Below are 24,026 nucleotides of genomic sequence, written 5' to 3'. Positions count from 1 at the left end.
ATTAAGATGTTGTAATGTTGTTTTTTAATTGTTATACCATAAAACTAATTGCTACTATTAAATCAACTTAAGCTATACTTAAAAATACCTATATTTATATTAAATATAGTTTTTAAAATTTTGACAAAAAGTACAAATTTTATTTTTACATGTTTGGTTGGACTATTTTATTAAATGTGCACTTATCAAATTTCAAATATAAATAACTACTCTCAGTTTCAGTTATTATCGTATGTGTGTAATAATTAAGTAACTAAACAAATAATTAGTTTAAATTTTTTTTCAATATCTCAGCTTTCAAAGAGTACTGTTAAAACAAACACAAAATAAAAATCTTGTTTAGACATTTGTTTATAATATTTGTATCCTAACTATTAGCTTTTTAAAATTCATCATAACTTGAGAAGAATTTGATTCTTTAATATTATTAAGTTTTTATTAAAAATTCTTTGTCTTACAGAAAAATTTAAAAAAAGCTTACCCTTGATTTTTATCAAGTTATAAAAGTTTTTGACTATAACTCAGCTAATCTTCACAAAACTATCGTTGCCAGTTACAAATTAACACTTTTGTATACATTTAGCTTAAAAATAACTAATCGTTCTCTAAAACAAAGAAAGATGTGTCTTAACTATACTTAGTAAGGTTAGAAGTTAAAAAAAGAGCTTTCAACTAGTTTTTAAGCTTATAAAATTCTTCTAAGGTAAAAAAGTTAATATGTAGAAAAACATTTATTTTCTTACAACTGCTATCCTTTAAAAAGTGGTTATTAAATGTACAAACCTAGTTGTTCAAAACAAGTAATTTTTACAAGCTTTGCATGGTATCTTAATTACATATGAATAAGGTTTACAAAACACTTAAGTGACTTGACTTAAAAATATAAACAGAACTTGCATACATCGTATGATTATAGCCTGTAGCTTTCATGGTTGAATAACTACCGATTTTAAAACTTTTTGTGTTCTCATCGCGGCTGTATCAATATATGAGTAAACTATCTTGTAACTTGTTGGTATTTTCTCTCATTTTTAAAAACTTTTATTTCTCTAAAAAACCTTTAGTGTTTTTTTTTAATTTAAGGGTATTTTTACACTACTAAGTCAATAGTATTTTATATAGAACGTTTTTTCAAAATTTAATTGAAATTTTTTTTTTAACTTTTGATATCTCATATTTTTTTACCTAATGCTAATATGATAACTTTTAAAGTTTCTTTAATAATTTTTTTTTAATTTTTTCTATAGTTAATTTTCATTCACTTGTAAAACCCTTCTCATTCTCCTAAAGTGATTTGAATTTTACCACACTTGTAAAATATTAGTGATGGCTCCAAATCTTACAAAACGTTTGTCTATGCTCGAAACTGAGCTAAGAAAACATATGAATATTTTATGATTCGTTTAATCAAAATTTTTATTTCAAAAGTTTATATAAAAAGCACCAAAACTTAAGTAGTTACATGTGGTTTTATTATGTCATAAAACAAAATGTTGTTTTTTTGATTAAAAATTTGCTTTATATTTAAGAATGCAATTTTAAATCATCGATTAATTAGGATTTATTTTGAAAAACTAAAATATTAGTATTTAAAGTTTTGAACTAAACTAATTGTTAACCAATTCCAATTTAATTAACAACAATTATCAAAAAATTATCAGAAAAATAATAATATAACACAAATAAAAATATTTCCATTTACAACTATGCTAATTTTATTTTAACTGAATACTTAGAATAAGTGCTTAAGATTTTAATTTTAAGCTGAGTCTTATTGTTGAAAAAAGGTTCTTACAAATATCAAAAAAAAAATACTTTCTTCAAATTTACACGCGTATCTCTAGGCTGTTTTAGTAAGATAATACTGCAACTGGTTAAAGTTTTATAAGTGAAGTTGTGTGTATGCTCTAAACAAAAATTATGTAAGAACGAAACAAAATCCGTTTAAAAAGTATACATTTAATAAAACAAGTATTTTTAACTAATTTGCTCGATATACGATGTAGAAATTTAAAAATATTAATGTATAAGTAACAGTTCACAAAAGTTTAAAACGAGCTTTAACTACACTTATTAGAATAAAATAGGCAGCTTAAACCTTTATATACTACAAAGACAAAAAATATTTTTTATTTTGATAATAAAAGTTTAACGCTAATAAAATTTCAAGTATTATTTTGTGAAAGTCTTATCAATAAAATCTTGCAAAGACATCGAAGCCGAATCTTGATTACATTATGCCGTGACTCGTGAGTAATGAGAAGCAGAGTTGCAATTTTCAATTCGTTTGATTGTCAAGCATGACATTTAAGTTAAAGCAAAAAATCGTTTATTAAGTATTCACAATAGTCTATTTCTTATTTCTGCCAATCCTTCTGAGCAGTATTCAATTACTTAGTTTCGAGGTAAATGATAGTACAATGAACTTTAAACTATAAATTAGAATAAAACAACGATTTTGAAATTTCAAGATTTATTCAAATTACTTTTTTTAATAGTAAAGTATTCAATTTTTAAAAGATAGTTTATGTAAATGCTTCTCAAACCATGCAATCGTTGCATAGTAGTAGTTATTATTTATATTTATGTGTGGTATTTTTCTTAGGTGGTGCAAAATTTTTTTTTTTAATTGCCGAGTTGCCTGTGCTCAAATTGCCGGTGCTCGAGTTGCCTCTGCTCAAGCTGCCAGTGCTCGAGTTGTCTCAGCTCGAGTGGGTAGGTGTCAAAAAAGCACAGCGTCACTTTAGCTCGGAGTGACACTTTAGCATGGCGTCACTTTAGCATAGAGTGACACTTTAGCACGGAGTGAAATTTTTGCACGGAATAATTTTAAATATTTCTTTTTTTGTTTACAATAGCTTGTTGAATGATACTTAAGCCTGTACTGTTTTTGGGAATTTTCAACATGTCTTACTTACCGTAAGATATTTTGCGGTAGTTCTTGAAGAAATTTTGCTTTCTTTGCTTCATTTGCGGTAGGCAGCTAAGAGTTTGTGGCAGTGTAGTAAGCAAAATGGTCGTTGTCTAAGTTTGAGTTTCATAAGAGATTTCAATTTATAAAGTAAATAAAACGTTAAAGATAATTATTTTTTTCTTACAAAATTTTAAGGTTGTTCAATTGCGGCAGAGTGGATTCACTTCACGACCATTAGTAGAAAGAATTAAAGAACATTTAAAGGGCAAAACATCGGTATCGGACCATATTAGCAACTGTAATGTTTGTAAAAATGAAAAAATAACTGCTAATAATTTTGGAATTTTGAAAGAATGTAGAAATAAATTTGAGACCCTGATAAGTGAAGCTCTACTAATTAAACGCTATAATCCAATTTTAAATAAACAATTAATTAAACCGGGTATTACCCATACATTAAGAATTTTTGATTAGTTTGATATATATTAGTTTAACAATTTGTTAGTACTTATGTAAAATGTTGTTTTATTAGAGTTTATAATCTTAATTTATAAAATTTTTATATAATGTATCACTTAGAAAATTTTTTTTTGTATACTTAGTTGTTTATCACTAATTTTATTTATTTTTGCACAGTAATTTGTTGATAATGACTTATTGAAAGTCGAAACGTCGTCATGCGAATAAATTTTAAACGTAGAATGTGTTTCTTACTGAATTGGTATTTAAAAACTCCAGTATCCCCACCTGTTTTTTAATTTCGACTATAAAATATATTATATGATTGTGAACACTTATAAATTGCTGAATTATCTAGAAAAAACTAGTATAACCGAGAACAACTTTCTATCCATCAAATGAGATTATATACTATTTCAGAGATCAATATGAAGATTACGACTGATGATTAAAACTTAGAAAATTTTTGCAAAATTAAATGAATATAGTACAATAACGAACAAGATTAAAAAATCAACGGTAATAAATACCCTAGGTATTTTGGCCTCTGTAAATGAAAATGCTTAAAATTAATAATTGTTCTGAAAGAAAGACTTTTGCTAGTTTTAATATTAAAGTTTAATTAGTACAACAAATTTTAAAACCATAAAAAATTTAACTACGAAAAAAACAAATTAATAAACTATTTTTATTCTAAACAATACTTATTAAAATTATTTCCAACGACAAAAATATATACATTTTTTTAAGTAAATACTAACTAAAACCTTTACTTTTCGAAAAAACATGAACAATCTACAATGTACGAAGTATCCCTTAAAAAAATGAATTTAAATTTCTTTTTTGTTATTTATAACACTTTTTATATACTTTGAAAGCAATAAAGCCTAAAAATTTATAATAAAGTATTAATTACTTTTTATAAATTCACTCCACACCATAAAAGTTTTGTTTGAACGACTATTTTTCAGTTTTTTCTTTTGGTAATTCTATAGCTATATTTATTAAATTAATAATTCATCTTTAAGATATTTTAATTTAAAAAGAATTAAACAATTTAGGCTAATTTAAAGCATATGAGCTATTTCTAATAAAAAACACCAATTCAAACATTAATCATTAAATAATGTTAAACTTTAATTTACATTATTAATAAATCTATTTCAAATTTTTTTTTTTTACTTTAATATCAATGCATTTAATTTGTATTCAAAAATAGTTAGTTACACTTTAAGTGAATTTTTTACTAAATTTTTAAAATTGCAGAGTTTAATTGAATTTTTAAATCATTTAATTGATTGTAACAAAAAGAATATCGTTATTTAAAATTTAGGAAACAAATTTTGTAATAAGGTAAATTTAAACCTAGTAAAAAACAACAAATTTTGCTGTCCCCTAATTTATTTTGTAAGAGCAAAAAGTTTTCTAAAACACATTTAAAGTTTGTTGTATTTATATATTTTTTTTTATTTAGGTAATATTTGTATTTTTCCAACATATAGTTAATTACAACTAGGTTCAAAAATTGGCTTTAATTTTTGGGTACACTATATAATAATTATGTAGTATACCTAAGTTACATGATACTATATAGTAAACTGGGGAACAGTAATACAGTTAAAGATGCTTTTAAGCATTGTAAATATTTAGCTTATTTTTCTAAACGAGCTCAACACAACTTCTCATTATAAGCTTATTCTAACCAAAATTGAAGTCATATAAAAGACAGCAATAAGGCAGGGGTTGGCAAACTGCAGCTTGCGGGCTAAACGCGGCCCTCTGAATACGTTCTTTATTAAAACATAAAAAAAATGTTTTTAAAAAAATAAAAAAGACAGGACTAATACGCTCCGATTTTCTAGACTTATAGTTGAACCTTATTAATAGAACATACATCGCATTTAGAAAACTAAATTTATATGTTCTATTTGTAATCCCAAACCACCAGCGACAAATCTTAAAACAATTACTTACGCTAACCATAAATAACCTTTTAATTATATAAAACAACATTATTAACTAGCCACCAAACCCACCAACTAAAATTATAATTTAATATACTAAAAAACAAAAAAAAACAAAAAAGCAAAGAAATATAGTTTACTTTAACTCGTCTTTTTCCCAAACAGTAGCCACAAAGATATGTGAAGAATTTCAAAAACTATAAATTTAACACTTTGACATAAACCACCGTTACTACAAAATATTTAACAGGATCGCATTGAAAATACCTAAAAGCTGCATGAAAAATTTTAGAATAAAGGTTTATTAATACAAAAACAAAATATTAACCAACCTAAACCTCGAAAAGTAAAAAAAAATTACAACTGAAGGAACGAAAAACTACGACTACTTCTCAAATAACCTTTTTTACGAAACCGCAATAAAAACAGAAAATACAACAACATTTTACGTAGGCTTCATTAGTACAACATTAAAACTTAGATACCGAAACCATGATGCGAACTTCAACAATAGACTAAAAAGGTATAGCACATAACTATTAAACTATATATGGGAGTTAAAAGATAAGAACAATGAAAGCAGTTTAAAATTTCAGTTATTTTGCAAACCTAAAACAAAAACAAAAAAAATATTTAACGTGTAACTTATGTAGCTTAAACAAAATACAAAATCGATAAAACTTAAAAAGAATCAGCACTAAATAAAAGAAAATAAGTTGAACAACCCTGCTTCAATAACCAAATATGTACTTTAAGAAATAAAATTACAATAACTAAAAACAAAGCAAAATAAAACTAAGATTAAGAACAGTCAAGGCAAAACAGTAATTAACTTACTCGTTCAAAATAGTTTTTTAAATAGACTGACCTAAGTTAAATTACTTATAACGTCACATTGTGTATACTTGTAAAATACATTGTGCACATAGTTTGTTTTCTAGTTATTCCCTGCACATAATTTTAAAAGGACTAAAACCACTGTTCACCATTGTGCCACATATGTGAATACTGTTTAGGATCATTATAGGGTATAAAAAATAGTATAAACATAAAATGACAAATGAAACGAGCATATTTTTTATTCTCAAAAAAGTATATAACATGAGTAATATTCTTACTTTCTATAATATATTATATGAACTTTTTTTTGTTAAAATAAAATACTTCAGTTTTTAAGGAAAAATTGTTTCATTAGCTTTTGAAAAAAGAGCTAAACTAACAGTGACTTCAAGATTATTTGTAAAACTTTAATTAAAAAATACTTGTTTTATACATACATATATATACTGACAAATAAAAAATATAGCCAGCCTCTCTATTTTGTAGTGTATAACTAGTGGTGTACGACTCGATAACCGAAAGGTTCCTTTGTACACCAGGTCCTTAGACTAAACTTTTTGAGCGCTTTTTTTTTAGCGTTCAATAAACAATATATTTTAATTTATTTCAAAACAATAGACTTGTTATTAAAAGATTAATTTAGTAGGCAATAAACAAAAAAATAAACAAAGATGTAACATAAAAAAATAGGCTGAAGTATTATATTTTTTTGTCACTTCTAAAAGTTTTGTTTTTCCCTTTCTTTTAGGCTTTTGTGTAAAATAGATCGTTATTTGCTAGCTCCTCTCACTCACAGTACTTATTTTCAAATTCGTAGGTCGCGCTTGCAGACGTTCTTGAAACAAGCGTTTGCCAACGACCACAGTTGCGTTTGCCAACGACCAACTCGTTATACAATAGACTTCGGGATTCACTCTTCGCCTATCCTTAGAACATGATCAAATCACTGAAGTCTCATAGTAAAGTGCGTGGTGGCGAAATCAGTAAGTCTCAAAACTTCGGTTTCAGCGAATTTTTGTTGAAATTTAATTCTACGAAGGCGTCGTAGGTGAAGGGTGGTAATTTGTTTCTTCTGTACGCTAGACAACGTCAGAATACGTTTTTTTAAGTATAACAGAGTACTGCATACACAAGCAGACACAGTCAGATAAGCAAACATTCCTACACCTTACAATAAAATGCATTAAAATGTATTGTTCCGTTATATTCGTTTATTGGGTTTGACGGTATAAAAATAAACAACACAGAACACAAAGCAAGGAAAAATGACAGTAAAGCACGATAAAAGTAAATTAGTATATTATGGTTGCTACGTACTATATTTGCTAAAAAAATCATTATTTTCTGTTTCACGTAGTCTCTTACTAATGAGAGAGCGCAAACTACTTCAGTTAGTCTAAGTGTATTTGAAGTATTCTTAATTTTATAAAAAACTGACATTTTTAAGCAAAAGTAAGTAGAAACATTTTATTTGCTAAAAACTTTGGGATTTTGGGGTGGTGCTGCTAGTTACCATTTGAAGTCAATTGTTACTTATAAAAAAAGAATCGTAAGATATGTTTGTCGCGTGCACTGATTCCAACAAATCTCTTGTTTGTGAAAACTGGTACTCTGAATTTAATGAGGTGTTTAATTTGCAAGTTTGTAAGTTAATGCTGAATACTTAAGAGGATTTGAGGTTGACAACAGTTGATTTACCCCAGATAGTATGGTTCATGTAACACCATACATTCAAAAAACAATAGTTTTTTAATTGAAAGACTTAGAACAGGTTTGGCCTTAACTCCTTTAAGTAATTAGGTCCTAAGTTGTGCTCTATTATTCCAGAAATTTAAAAAACTTAAAAAAAAAACCGTTCAAAAACAGCTACAAAAATATTTGTTGAACCAGTACATTTAAAATGTTTTGAATCTGTAATTTGTGATACATGTGGATGTTACTTGATCGTTTTTAGTTATTTTTTGTCGTGTTTTTATCTTAGTTTATGTATGGCTAGTTTTGTGTATGTTTGTACTAATATGTGTTTAGCTAGTTTTGATTTGTTGACAAAGAAAACTAACATGTGTGGATTTGTTAATATGCGTACGTGCATTGTATATTTACTATTTACTAGTTTAGACTTTTACTTTTTTTGTTCCAGAAATTAACTTAAGAAAAATTTCTGGCTTGTTTAGATTCTATTACAATTGTACAATATTTTATTGCTTCAATTTTTGATACTTTTTTTTCAAATTATTATTAGTACTAATACAGTAAAATACTTTTATAATTTCGTTTATTAAAATAGTCTTTTAAATTAGTGATCTACCGGATTCACTAATTTAAATCCATATCTTTTTTTAAATTTGGGATCCGGACCCTAGACATTTTTAAGTTTAATGTAGTGTTAGTTGAAAACAAACTTTAAAAAGTTAAGTATCATAATATCACTAGTTAAGTAAAAAAAAATTTAAACATATATCTTGTTAAAAAAACAAAAACATATTCTTATTAAACCATTTTATTTTGAAAACAAAGAAAAAAGAAATAGTTTTACAAACAAGACAAAAAAATTATGTATACGAAATTTCAGTTTAAATTTTAAGATGTGATTTTAAACTATCTATACGATTGAATTTGAATTTAGAACCTTGTATATGTAAAAGAAATTAAATGTTAAAATGCTTAAAATAACGAGCTTTAATTAACTCTTTTGTGATAAGCTTAAATTGAATTTTTATACACAAAATTTTGAATTAAAATTAAAGATTAATTTTTTCAGCAACTGTTTATATATTGATAAAAGTAAGTAATTTAGCGAAAAACATTTACTTATATCCACGCTATTAATTTAAAAAAAACTTTTTCTAGCTTTTTAAAGTTGTGATGGAGAAATAAAAGCGGTTTTGCTTTTGCTCATACAAGTTACCGCTTCAGAAAATAACTTTTCAGAATAAACAGAAGATGAAGATGCCGAAAGATACTTTCTTGAAAGCCCTGATGTTGGCATACTTTCTTGTAAGACTTCCACAACGATATACTTCATTAGTTTGTTAAAGTATATTTTTTCATCAAAAAAAACCTTAACTTCTGACTCAATTTTATGATCAACTGAATCTTGTTGCTCGTTTTTATGAGTAGCTGTACTTGTTTCTGTTTAAAACGTTTATTAAAACGAGAAAAAAATCATTTGGAACATCGTTTGTAGATAGTTTAGTTTTAGGATTATTAGGCGGTACTAGAAGAAAGTGACCTATTTTACCAGTTACACGACACTTATTCTTATTTCTACAGCCTTTCAACTGTTTAAGTTTAGGAAGAAAAAAATAAAGTTGATACCGTAAATCAACAGCTGTTATCATCTTAGTTCAATTGTGAGCTGATATTTGTAGTATACGACTTTCTTTCTAAAGCTTCTACATTTTCTGTTAAGGTCGCAAAAGTTGTATAACCTTTTTGAACTGAATGAATATTCTCTATAAAATTTAAAAAAATGTATTACTTCCGCATGCGGAAATACACTTGACAACAATGCGTTGTTTCTACTGCATTGCTGCTTTAGTATGTAAAAAGGTTCAAGCAGTTGAAAAATGTGGCTAACAAGTTGCCATTTTTCAGCTGTAATAATAGAATTGGAATGAAATTGATTGTTAGCCAATTAGTATTGAGTCGCTTTTTTTCTAGTCTTTTGAAAGCAAAAATTTCAGGAAAAATTCAAATCTAGAATTATTTTATTAAGAATTAAAAATCTTTGTTTTTGTTTTCTTTTTAATAAAATAAGTAATTTAAAAATTTTCACAAAATTTCTCAGCTCTAACTTCAAATTATTTTTGATACTTCTGTTTTATTCACAAAAATCTTTGAAACATGTTTACATTTCAATTATGTATTCTTCTTTGAAGCAAATTCATTACAATAATTAATTCTAAAAAAGTTGAAAACAAGTATCTTAATTGGTTTCTTGTTTTTACTTTAGCTAAAGAACAGTAAAAATTTCTATAATAAAAGTTTTCTAAGCAAAAACACAATATTCATCGTATAAATCTGAAAGAAGCTGATCGTGGAAAGCTAAATCTTTCCAATAAAGTGGATCTGGATTCAGCAAAACCTCAGCTAGGATCCGGATCATTTTTAAATTTGGTCCTAGCTGGATCCTAGATTCGGTATTTCACTACTTAAAGGTTTATGCATTTGTTATAGATTTAGTTTATTGTGTTTTTTCAACAACTGATTGACGGTTTACTATGGTGGCAGTAATCATATTGTTTGATTGCTGTTGTGATTTTTTTTTTGTTATAACACCGGTGAACACTTGCTTTGGCATTTAAGTTTCATAATTTTTCCAAACTTAGTGGGTTTTAGTGTTGCGATTTTAGCCTTGTGAATGTAGTAGTATTCAGATTTTTAAAAAATAATATTTGAGTAAATCACAACAACTTTCTAAGCAAAATTTTTAATGATTTGAAGAAACTTCTGTCTCGGCACTATTCGATTTTTTGTAAGCCACCCCAATGCAAACTGTATGGGACCCAAAAAATGCGACTTGTATTGGGGTGGTTTTCAGAAAATTGAATTGTGCATATGTGAAAGTTTCTTTTGCAAAGGGTGTTTTCGTGGTATTTTCTAAATGAAAAAACTGTTTTAGTTGAAAACTAAAGGTCGCCGTATTTAAAAGCAACCTGGTATATACTACTAACTGTTTTTAAAAACGGCTATCGTAATAATTCAAAGACCAACTAGCCGTATGATTCATTTTAGATTTTTAGTTAAAAAAATTATTTTTAGACACAAAAAACTTAAGTTCTATAGCAAGGGCAAACCGCGAGGTATTTTACAAGCTACTTTAAGATAACGTTTATATATAAATTATCTTAACTTTTTGAAATCTTAATTTTGCGCTCTTTAATCAATATTTACTGTGGTTTAATGTCGCTTTTTTATCATGTGTTTGGTTTAAAATTTTTACTTCAAATTGTTTATTACACCATTCGAAATAAACGAATCCGCAGAAGACTTTTTCATACATACTGCAGCCCGAAAGAAAATTTATCTATAAAAGTTGGCTCGCGACTTATAAAAGGCTGCCTCCGCCTGCGCTATAGGATTAAAGAATTGATAAATATTCTCAAATTATGTGTAGTTTTCATAGTTTTCGTGATTAAAAAATTTTAGTTCAAAAAGTAAAAAAAAAAAAGTAAAAAAAGAAAACTCGAAAAAAAGTTTATAGCAAAGTTTTTATAAACAAAACCATTAAGATATAAAGTGCTTAAAACTTATAATTTTGTACTAAATTTGTTTAGCCTTTTTAATCTAATTATAACACCATAGCATTTACAAAAACTTCAGTGTTATCAACTATGCACGGAAATATTTCCTTGAAGTTACTTAGAATAACTATGTTCAATTGTAAACCTTATAACAAGAACTTAACTTTAACGATTTACTTAATTATTAGTTTTCATAATTATTGTCTCTACAACTAATAACTGTGAACAAATTTTACTTACCATTATAAATTAATATGCTTTTTTTCTAATTAATTAAATTTTGTTAAACTGTTGATAGATTGAATATATTTAATATAAATAGATCAAGGTTACCACATTATGATACAAAAGATTCAGATTAACTGACTAAAAACTAGCCCGGGTTACATGAATTAATAATCCGATGACTTAATAAAAACATAATTTAATAAAAAAAATATTAAAGCTATAAATACTAACTAAAGTAAAAAAAATATTAAGATTAGTCCGAGTTTTGCAAAAAATAAAATACACCTGAGTTATTCTTCAACTAACCTTAGTGTGTGGCAACCCTGATTGATTTATTATGTTTACATCATTACATTTTGAAAAACTTTAATAACAATTTAAATCAAATACATGGTTTATTGAAAAATTCAGCTAAAATACATTTGAAAGATAACATAAAATACAGATTGATTCATCTTCGTTTAATCTGAAAAAAAAAATTGTTAAAACTAACTTTTGTTATTTTTAATCAATCAAATTATTTAAAAAATTAAGTAAAAGTTATTCAGACACTTTTTTATATTAATTAACTTTACTCTAAAACTAAATTTTAATTGTATATAATTAAGGCCATATGATAATTTAGCTTGTTTTTTTACAAGTTGATCTTATTTTGTCTATTTTTATCTAACTCATCATAAACTTTGATCACTTAACATAATTCAGGTAACATTTGAGGTATAAGTTGAAAACTAAAACTAAATACTTTTACCGAAAATATTTGTTATCTTTTTATTTGTTCTAAAACCAATCTTCTTCAAATTTCAACATTTTAAATTTAACTGATTTTTTCTTAAATAAAGTGCAGGATTCTAGATTTGAGTAAAAGTCCCCTTTTTAATTTAATTTTTATGGAGTTGTGGAAATGAGTTATTTTAATCCAAACCTCAATTCTTTTATATTATTTTTGGTTTGTCTTTTAGTACCTTAGAAGTCGCTAGCTAGAAAAAATAAAAAGTAAATGAATTTATAGAAAATTTTCCGAGAATATTGACATTAAAAAAATATCAGTCCATACGTTTCGTACGAAACTTAATACAAAACTAGATCTCAAATGCTATTATATTTTTTTCAAGTGCTTATTAGTTTTATATATTTATCAAGGTTGCCAACAGTTTTCTGCAAGTTTCTTCCAAGTTTTTAATAACAAGTTCTTTGATCGATTTTTGTAATAAAATCGAACTTGAGTCGGAAATACTGCATCAAATACTGCATAACATCATCGAATAAATATTGTTAAGCTACTTTAAAAGAGTTTTTTAATAAAAAAAGTTAATGATAACAAAAATTTCATCTATAAGATAGATTTTTTGCGTCAAATTGAAATTTCATTACTTTAAATGTAAAAAATGTTTAAAATTCTAGGTTCTTTAGTGATTTTTGTTAAATATTTAAGGTTTTTCCGAGTTTTTTTTTTTCTTAAATTCCAGGTTTTTTAGCCTAAATTGTCAAATTCCAGGTTTTTTTTGCAACCCTGTAAATATACTCTTTTTTTAGTGGTGAAGAAACTGCTACTTATCTTATTTCATTAACACTTATTGATTTTTACATATTTACTTGAAGGTAGTTTTTTACTAAATATTGTGGCCAGTGAATTCTTAATAAAGGTTGCTGACCATTGATCTAAAACATTTGAATTTTTTGATAAACATTTTATTATACACAACTTTATTTTTTGTTGTTTGTAAAGTCTTTTAAACTTTTTATTGAAAACAAAATTTCTCTAGCTCTAACAACTATATAGAAAAAATATTTTTTATTGAATTATAAAACTTCAATAAAATCAACAATGAGAACAATATGGTAAATACAGTTGTATCAGAAACTTTTAACAAAATGCACAGCTAAAACTGCACAACTTTTTTTTTTGTGAAATATGATTTACAGTTGACACTTTTTAAGATTTTATATAGAAACTCTGGTTATTTTCTTCAAAAATTAGCATTGCACATCTATGGTCTTAATTTAAGTTAGTATAAAATTAAATAAAAACCTTAGACATAATTTGTTATTAAGGCGTTTAACATTTTATTTTTTTAAATACCTAAAGTTAGTTTTTAAATGAAAAACATATACTAAAATAAACATAAGTGTTTGTAAAGCTTTCTTACTATATACAGGGTTGCCACTCTTTGAGTCAAAGAAATATCCTTAGTAACCAAAAACTGTCCTGAGTACCTTGAACTATCCCGATTCATTCTGAGTTTTCTAAAATGCTTGAAAAAAGGTTTTTGCCTCTGGCGCAACCTACTTAAACTTCATTTAAATTTTTCATCTAATTTAATAAAATAAAAGCCGTATATGAAGGACATATAAAACAACGTAATTTAACTAAACTTAGAAAACAACTATAATTAAAAAGCTTATCAAAACTTTATGTCTCTAAACTGATCTGTTTAACATAAATTCGAATTATTATAAATATAAATTCTAGATTTAAAAGAAAAACTATAATGTTGTTTCTGAAAGAAGTGAAGAGCTAGCTGCGAGGCTAAAAAAATAAATAAGAAATTCATTGTCAATAAAATTCAAGTTCTTAAACTAAATTGGTTAAAAAAATAAAGAAACTAGATCAACCAAATATAATTCAAGATCTAGATCTATAAAAAAATCTGTCCTGAGGTTTAAAAAAACCTTTTATATATCCTGAGTTTTTATAGAAAAACGAAATAATCCTGAATTACGAGGGTTATAAAAACTCATAGTATACTGAGTTATCCTGAGATTTTTTAATATTTCAAAACATGCTTAAATCCTGAAATGTGTGGTAACCATGTATATAATATAAATATGTTTTAAAATACTTGAAATACATTAATTAGTTATCAATTATAAATGACTCAACAGTTATTTCGATATAAATTAAAATTCAAAATTTGCCTAAATGAATCATTCATACTAAAATAACTTTTCATAGTAAATTCAAATAATCTACAAAAAATTAGGTATATGCTAAAAATAACACTTATAAAAAAATATAATCTACACAACGAATATTTGAGGTTATAGTTAATAGACTAAAACTTCAACCTAATTAAAAACTATTGAAATGGTTAAGTTTATAAGCCATTTAAACTAACTAGAAGCAGCTGGTGCATAATTTCCAACAGGTTTTCCATCTTCCCATTTCCTTACAGTAATGAAAGTTGAACCTCTAGCTGCTGCTGCTTCTTGGTATTCTTTCTTCAAAGACTGGCGTACAGCATTAGCACAAATTTGCGAATATCTGATGTAACTGTTATAAAACAAAAACTATATCATTAAGTTGTTAAGTATATTGTATATTATTTAATTAAACGTATATTGTTAAGTAATTTCAGAATGTTGCAATCAATTTATTTTTTTTTAAATAAAGGTAAATAATTTGGGGATTAAATTTTTTGGTTAGTCAAAGCATTTAGAGTTTTGATGTTTTTTTTTTACAAATGCCTGTACCTCAATTCTGGTATTGTACTTTTTTAACTGTATCAATTGTGCCTTAACGAAACAATTAATATAAATGATGATAAAAATTATACAAGTGTCAAACAGTTGCACAAATGTGCAGAACTAAATTCTTAAAATCAGGATTTGTTGCCAGGTTGATGTTTGTTCAAAAAAAATTTAGCCTTGAAATGTCATTGTTAGTTTGAAGTTTGGCATACAGATGTGTTAGAAACAATTTAAATATATGTGACTCAGAACCTTATTTTGATGTGCATGATTCCTATTATTTTGCTGATTTTTGCATCAAAACTACTGAAGTGATTGAACTGTGCATTTCTTTTCAGTATGTTTTGCTGAATTTTGAGAGAAGTTTTTTTATTTGTGAGAAGCTAGAATTTGATGCTAAAATAGAAGATTGTGCTTGCTATTGATAGAACTCACAGATCCTTGAAATGATGAATTTACTTAAAAGGAGGTAAAAAGAAAAGTATGACGAAAACCTTCTATTTAAAAAGTAACTTAATTAGTATACGTTTTATGTGTTAAAATTTGTTTTTATGTTAATATATTAATTCTAGTTAAACTATGCTTCATAATTTTAAGAATATAAATTTATTGTGCTATTTTATATTTTTTTCATTTAATGTTTCCTCTTTAAATTATTGAGCTATTGTTTTTAAACTTTTCAATTTAGTCTCTGTACAGGGTCTGTACAGTTTCAAATAAACTTGGGAAACCCATGTTAAAATAGCAAAAATCAGGGGACTATTATAAAATTTTTGATTAAAAATTACATTCAAGCTTTACATTGCAAAACAAAAAAGATAACTGTTGTTAGCCAGTCACTTTACAAAAATAATCCTTTTACGAGCACTAGCATTATCAAACAAAAAGTGCGAGTCAGTTTACAGCATTTTGTTTCTGCTCCTTTTTCTAAAGCCCCATGGAAAACATGTAGGTTGCTTATTTTTACAGCTACTTATGATTTTCTAGCTGGAATTTTTTTATGTTTTGGAAATATCACAAAAACACCCTCTGCAAAATTTTAGATGATTTGAAGAAACGTTCACCTTGGCACCAACCATTTTTTTAAATCCACCCCAATGCAAAATGTATGGGATCGAAAAAATATGACCTTGGATATTTTTAAGCTGAATTCTTTTTTTACATGTGGCCAAATATCACATAAACACATTTTACACAATTTAAAACAATTTTGAGAAGTTTTTATGAAGGCCCTATTAGATTTTTTGAAAAAAGGACCAAAAATTCAAGAAAACCTACACAAGTTATAAAAATTAAATAAAATCAAGAAGGGCCTCCATAAAACTTTCTCATAACTGTTTTAAATTGTGTACAATGTGTCTTTGTGATAATTGTAAAAAAAAATAAGTTTAAAACTATAAGGTTGCACTTTTTGGATCCTATATATTTGGCATTGTGGTGGTTTTTAGAAATTTGGTTGATGCCAAGGTGAACGTTTCTTCAAATCATCTAAAATTTTGGACAAGGTGTTTTTGTGATATTTCCAAAACATAAATTTTCTCCAGCCGGAAAAACAGAAGTAGCTGTAAAAATAAGCTTCCTAGGTTACAGCTGCTTATATGTTGACTAGCTTGGAATGCTGTTGGTTATCACATTCTCTACTTAAAGTTTAAAACAATTCTTAGCTCACAGCCCGACCACCCATTAACAATTGGATCAATTTAGTTTGGTCAAAACCTTAAGTTTCATTATAAAGATAGTAACAGAATTGCAAAAATATTTTGAATTTATTTTCAAGGTTTTCTGAATTTTTTAGGTTTTAAAAAATTAAAATATAGGTATAAAATTATCATAAATAGTGTAAAAATATTGAAAAGATACTGTAATGCTACTTTAAAAACGTTTGTTAGTAAAAAAAAATAAATTCTCTTGATGAGCAGTGTGTCAAATATTGGTTAATTTATGTTAATTTTTTATGGTCAAAATATCCGACAATGTTTTATCGATTTTTTGTATTTGAGTAATATTAAGCTGTAATTAACAAAAAACAATATAGCTGATGTCTTTAGTGTTTTTTGATCGAAATACTTCTAGCATATAGAGCAATGCCAATATTGAAAATGTAAGATAACTTTGTTAATTTATTTTTGTAGTTTTTAACCACCAAACTAATAGGGAAATTAAACACCCTCTTAATTTGCACCATTGACAAATCAATTAATAAACACCAGGAACTTGTTTTGTCTGAGCTTTATTCTATAAATGCATTCTACCACCTCTACAGTCCAAACTCATTTTAATAATTACCTGGTAGAAACATAAAAAACGCCTGCCCCCTTAATCATTAAAAACAAACCCTCCCCATCCCTATACTAGTTAATAAAAGTTACTTTTTCACACTCTACTAGTTATTGTCTCTCGATAGCAAAAATTTTCCAATTAGGAATCATACTGCGTTTAAATTAAATCCAAGAAAAAAAGGAAAACCAATTAGGCATACTTGTAGACATTTTTATGTAATTGATTCAGATAACTTTAAGTTATAAAACATTTTTGGGTAATTCTTAACTTGATGTAAAGCATATTAAGCCACATTACAACTTATCTACGCTTTAACACAGTTGGAACACGAAAAACAAAAAACAGAGTGCACCCAACTAACTGATCAGATATTCAAGTCACTAAAACAATTATGATTACGAGCCCACTGTGTGGTTATACTTTTTGTTGGCTAATGCAGTAATTTTAAGTTTTTTTTTTACATTTGTTAAAAAAGTTTAAACTTATTCTACTAGGGTTGCCACTGGTTTTTGGGAATTTCTTCCAGGTATGTACACGTTTTTGGGCCTATTTTTAGTTTAAAGTTAAGGCTAAAAACTGTGTTAAATAGTATAACAATATTGAAAATATATTGTGAAATTACTTTAAATGTGTCTTTTAAACTTTTTTTTATCTATATGATAGATTTTTTTGTGTCAAAACAAAATTTTACTACATAACATGTAAAAGTTGTTTGAAATTTGATGTTTTTCTAAGTTTTTTTTTTCAAAATTCTTCATATTCCATGGTTTTCCAGGTTGAGTTAGCCTAATTTGTCAAATTATAGGTTATTCCCAAATTACAGGTTTTGTGGCAACCCTGTTTTAGATATATACTTTTATGCGTTTACAAAAAAATATTAAGGGTATAGGGGAGTCCAACACTTTTTTTTTTTTACTAAAAAAATAACATTGGCTTTTATATGAAAGCTTAAAATACAAACTACAAGCCTGTTTTTATAGAATTCAAAAATGTCATTTAACTTTTGAGATATTTTATTTTTTGTATAAAGTTTCCAATACAAACGTATAGACCGCAAATTTTTTGGGGTCAATTTTCTCGGAAATTTAAAAATTCACTGAAAATATATCTCCTCCTTCATTTTTCAAGCAATCTTCTTCAAATTTTTAGGAAATGTTCCTTATATTAAAAGGAAAAAACGTTACTTTAGAATTTTAATAATGTAAAAAAATTAAAAAATTTTATCACAAAAATTAAAAAAAAGGTGTTTTTTATTTTTTCAAAAAAAAAAATATTTTTACAATTTTTTTTTTTAATTCTAAAGTAACGTTTTTTTGTTATTGTATAAAGATTAGACTGTGAAAGTTTGAAGAAGATTGCTTGAAAAATTCAGGAGATAGATTTTAAATAAAGTAGTCTTTTTTTGCTGTTTTAGTTTTCACTTTCCTTATGGAACCTATTATGCAGCCTGACTTTGACTAGTCATGTATCAAAAATTAATTTGAATGTTTTAAAACTATAAAAAGCATCTTCAAGCTTGTAAAAAACATGGCTTACTCCCCCCCCCCCCTTATGGCCTTAACAATGAAACTACTATTGATTCCCAAACTTTCTTTAAACCTTATAAAAATAATTACTCACTCAGAGGTAATAATAGAAAATATACGTGCAAATATCATTTCAACAATGTTGGTTGGCAAAATTCCTTTTTCTATTGTTTGGTAAAAATGTGGAACAAACTTCCAAATAAACTGGTATTGTGCAAAAATCTTGAACATTTTTGATTTTTAACTTAAAAAATTTGATCTAAATAAAATTCTTACCAGTAAAATTCATAGCAATTAGTTTAGTTCATCTCTTTAACCTTTGATTTGGTGTGTGGTATGTAGTTTATTGGTAGTTTGATTTGTAAGCAACACCTTCCACTTATAGATCTTAAGTACTTTTTAATTTTGATTTTTTTGCCGGTCTATTGATGTCCATGGGGTTTTAGATTCTAAAATTATTGGATGCTCAGTTGATTTGTAAGCTAGATTTGTGAATTGTTGCTGCCACATATTCATGGTTGCCACTGATCGAGCTGAAAAAATTTCCAGACTTTTTACCAAAATTTTCCTGACTTTTCTAAATCAAACTTATTCTAAAATACATAATCTAACACTTGAAACTATATAAAGCTTTCAATCTAATTTTAATACAGGTTAAAAACAACAGTTTTTTGCTGAATTCTATCATCAAACTTCCAGTACATCACTTAAACCAGTGCTTCTGAACCTTTTTCTAGTGGCGGAACCCTTTTCAAAAGTTCAACTTTTCCGCGGAACCCCTAATTTAATTTTACATAAAATGTTTAATATAATATTTCCTGCAAAAAAACAAAAGAATTTCAGTGAAAAACGAGTTTTTTAGCAAAACTAAATCATTGATCATACCAATTGTAATAGTATCAAGTCGAGTCAAACTCAAAGTGTGCCAGAGGCAATAGGTATTTTATGATTCTATAATAAATAAAAGAAAACAAACATGATTAATCGCAACGTCATAAAAATCTTTCCTTGCATAATAAAAACAAAATGAGAGCTAAAAACAATAACAAAATAACATGAACCTAATCGAATTCACAGGTTACTGTAATAAACGGGTAAGATGCCTTATGAAGAATAAATAAAAAACATTTAGTGCAAAACTTGAACTTGTATATTAGCAACAAGCATGTCAATTTGCGGGTGGATTTTGGATAGACTGAGATGGAGACAGGCAGATAAGGTTGGAGTCAGCATACAGTTCCTTTGCTTCGTTTTAATGTTTGTTACATGCAAAAAGCCGGACTCGCAAAGATAAGTGGTGGTAAATGGTAAAATAAATTTTACTGCACGTTTTGCTAAGACGGGGTACTCTAAAATTGCAAATATCCAAAAATCTAAAAGCTCCTTCTCTTTGAAACTCAATTTTAAATTGCTGTCTTCAGATAGTTGCAGCAACTCGTTTTCTGTATCTGTAGGAAGATTCACTTCTTTTGAAGCAATATCACACATAAAAGAATTCAAAATGCATAAATTTCCGATGCGAACATCTTCAGGAAAATAATGTTGAAACTTTATAGACAAAAGATCAAGGTGGTTGTAAATTTCGTCAGAGAAGTTGAACCTACCGCTAGATACACACTAAGCAGATCAATGAATGCTATAATTATATATGTTTTCCATTTTATGTGTTCCATTTTTTTTTTAAGTTTTATGATTTATGTTTTATTTTTTCTTTCAAATTTCTTTTTTAAATTTTGAAAGGCTTTGTGGAACCCCATTTCAAAAGCACTGACTTAAACCATCTGTGTATGATTGATGTTTGTAATAAACAGCTCTATCAGCAAAATACTTGTATTTCTACCTTATAAACACAGCTTGTCTGAAAAAAGACACAATTTTTTAGCATTTCCTAGCATAAATGCATCTAGATAAACAAACAACAAATAAGGAATTTTTACAATTAAAACCTTGATTCTAAAATTATGCTAGATAAACTTTTGTGTATACATCAGTTTCACTATGGAAGTGTCCTTGCTACAGATCATCAATACTAAAAAGCTTACAAAATCTGTTTGTTCAAATAGGGTACTTGTTCAATATGTTAATAGAAAATTTTTGCAGTTTTATAAAGGATATTTTACTAATTTATACCAGATGAAGGCATTGGAAATAAAACTAAATATTTTTGTAAATTTCTAGGAAATTTTGGAATTTTTTTCTGACTTTAATAGACTTTTAATTAATTTTTACCATTTGAAGGCTTTGGAAAAGAAGGAATTTTGTAAATTTAAATTTAAATTTGACTTTTTTGTTTAATTTTATCAAACTTCCTGACTTTTGTCATTTTTTTTAATTTTTCCTGACTTTTCCTGATTTCCTGACCGAGTGGCAACCCTGCATATTTGAATTGATTTTTGACTGAATCTGCCGTGGTGAAACTTTAAAAACTGATGAATGGCAAATAGTTGTTGAGATCAATTTTCTGCAAGATGAAGATTTCTGTCCAAAGTTGAAAATAAATGCTGTTTTGTAAGTTCTTGTTTGATGAAGAACGGTCTTCAAGATGGTTCCTAGAATTTCAAGCCAGGTTCTGAAGAATTTTGACAAGAGATGCTTGTTTCAAAGATTTGTTGTTTTCGAATGTATAATTGGAGATTCGTGACTTCAAAATCGCTAAATATTTTGGTGGTGAAAGTTTTAGTTTTTTCAGTTTGTGCCTTGTATGGGTTTTATGTTTGTTTTAACTCAGTAATTTGTTTTTTCTTTTTATGTTAGTGTCTTTCAGTTTATGTGGCTTAGGTTTTAATGCTAGGTCCTTCGTTTGACAATAAACTTCAATAATAATAATAATAATAATAATAAATCACTTAAAATTGATCTTATCCTTCATTTTTTGAGTTAAAGACCTCAAACTTTCAGGAAATGTTCCTTTTATAATTTGAAAGACTTTTAATATAGCAATTTAAAAATACAAAAAAATGAAATTTCTAGATAAAGTTTAAAAAATTAGAAAAAAAAGTGGTTTTTAAACACAAAAACTTTGATCTGTTATATTTCAAAAGCTACTTTGAATTTTTCAAGCGGTTAAAAATGCATGATAGCTCATATAAACATCTACAAAATAAGATCAAATTAAAAAAATCAAGGTGGACTCCCTGCCTCCTTTGCCTTTAACTACAATCTACACATAAAGTATTACAACTTTTTTATTTCACACTTATTTTCATAAATAATTTTCAAAAACTAACGTAAGCCCAGCTTTTCTCCACTGATTAACCATTTTTGTGAGTTATTTAAGTTCTGAAACAATAAAAATTATTATGTAAAATTTATCTAAATGTACTGTAAATTGACTGAATTATTTAAATAATATTTATACAACAGGGTTATCACACTTTCACGCAAAAAAAAAATAGCAAGAGTTAACTAAAATATTTTTTTAAATGTTATCTATGATTAATTTTCAGGCTTAACTTTCTAACAGCCAGTTCATTATTGATAGCTTTTTTTTTTTTGCTTTTCTTTGTTTTTGAGAACTTTGAAGCTGACCACTTTAGGCTTATACATACTTACCTACTATTTATAAATTACTAACAGCCTTTAATTTCGATAGAGAACTTTAGAGTTGCTACTTATCAAGTCAAAATAAAACTGCTCTGAGTCACTCAGAGTTTTCTTTTCAAACAATTAAATAAAAAATTTACCTTTGGTGCAAATCAATTAAACCTTTCAAGTTCATCTTTTTCATAAATTAAAAGGAAGGTTGTATGTGTATGTCTCTGCATAAGATGTTCAATAAACTTATGATAAATACTATTTTCAAAGATTAGAAAACACTAGTTGATTCTCTCTTTTTTTTTACTGAAAACAGTTATTTATAAGTAATAACAAACAGCTTTACCTATGAATTAATGTCATTTAAAACATTATAATTCTATTTTAAGTGTAAACGTAATAAAAACTATAAAGTATATTAAAACTTTCTACTTAGTTCAACTTTTATATCTCAGAACTGATTTTGTTTAATATAAACTTATGTCATGATAAATATCAATTTCAGATTTAGAACTAAAACTCTTTGTTCACCTGAATTCTTTGAAAAAGAAATAATTACATTAAGACCTTGTTGCATAGGAATGGATATCTTCCCAAGTTAGAAGTACAACTATTAAATCTCACCTAAATGGTTTAAAAAGAGATAAAGAAATTGGACCAGAAAATTGTGTAGTCATCTTTAAAATTTTATACATAAGAAAAAGATTTGTTATTGATTATTAAGCAACTAATAAGTTCTACTTTTTCAGCTGCAATACCCAGAGTAGTTTTTACTATAAGTCCTATGTCGACACCTGAAGAAAAAGACCAGATACCAACATTGTTAAAAATAAATGTTTCAAGCCTAATACGATTAATCTTAAGAGATACTTTGTTTTAAACAAGCTATATAAATACATAGTAAGAATTAAATTTTTTTTTTTTTAACTAAAGTATTTAATTGATTTTATTTTCCAATATCATAATCAAAACCAATATCATAAGAACTCTTCCTTTCATTCATAACCCAGTTGAAGTGTGTTAATCAGTTAACACACAGAAACATATGTTGGTACAATAAAAGAAGATACTGTACAATTTGTTTTTATTATATATATTACAGTGAATTTGTTTCACTAGGATCTTTTGTTGACAAACACTTAATTTAAATTTTGAATAGTTTAAAAACTATAAATTTTTAGTTTAAAATTATAGTTAAAAAAGACATTGAATATAATACAATTTCTGCTTGATATTTGTGACATCATCGTAAATAATTACCCAAATTTGGTTAAATTAAATAACATAATATTGAAACTGGATTAATTAAATCTCAATCTAGATCTAGAAAAAAAATTGCCCAGAGATTTTTAACAATATTCAAACTATCTTTAGATTTCTATGAAAAAACTAAACTTCCCTGTCTCATCCTGAGTTAAAAAAATGTCTAAATTTTTTCAGTTGTACTGAGTCTCCCTGAGATTTCCAAGAACTTTAAAACATCCTGAGTTTCCCAGAATACCTTGAGTGTGAGAAAACCCTGGAATTCTGTTAAAATAAAGTAATACTAATACTATAGTTTTCT

At 26.5% G+C, this 24,026-nt stretch overlaps 1 protein-coding gene across 1 annotated transcript; it reads right to left on the bottom strand.

Annotated features, from left to right (window-relative positions):
* Positions 1 to 12,027: 12,027 nt before the first annotated feature.
* Positions 12,028 to 22,209, bottom strand: LOC145829689 (ATP synthase F(1) complex subunit epsilon, mitochondrial-like). Its single transcript, XM_082937546.1, has 3 exons — positions 22,156 to 22,209; positions 14,771 to 14,925; positions 12,028 to 12,117 (listed from the first exon to the last, which is right to left on the bottom strand). Exons 1-3 carry the CDS (start codon positions 22,185 to 22,187, stop codon positions 12,113 to 12,115), a joined length of 192 nt encoding a protein of 63 aa, XP_082793672.1. The 5' UTR covers positions 22,188 to 22,209; the 3' UTR covers positions 12,028 to 12,112.
* Positions 22,210 to 24,026: the final 1,817 nt, after the last annotated feature.

This window comes from Thalia democratica, chromosome 2, assembly GCF_965202585.1.
Source record: "Thalia democratica chromosome 2, ktThaDemo2.hap1.1, whole genome shotgun sequence".
In the NCBI taxonomy this organism is placed as follows: domain Eukaryota; kingdom Metazoa; phylum Chordata; class Thaliacea; order Salpida; family Salpidae; genus Thalia; species Thalia democratica.
The sequence above is the reverse complement of the archived record's forward strand: the minus strand, read 5'-3'. Positions and strand labels throughout refer to the sequence as shown.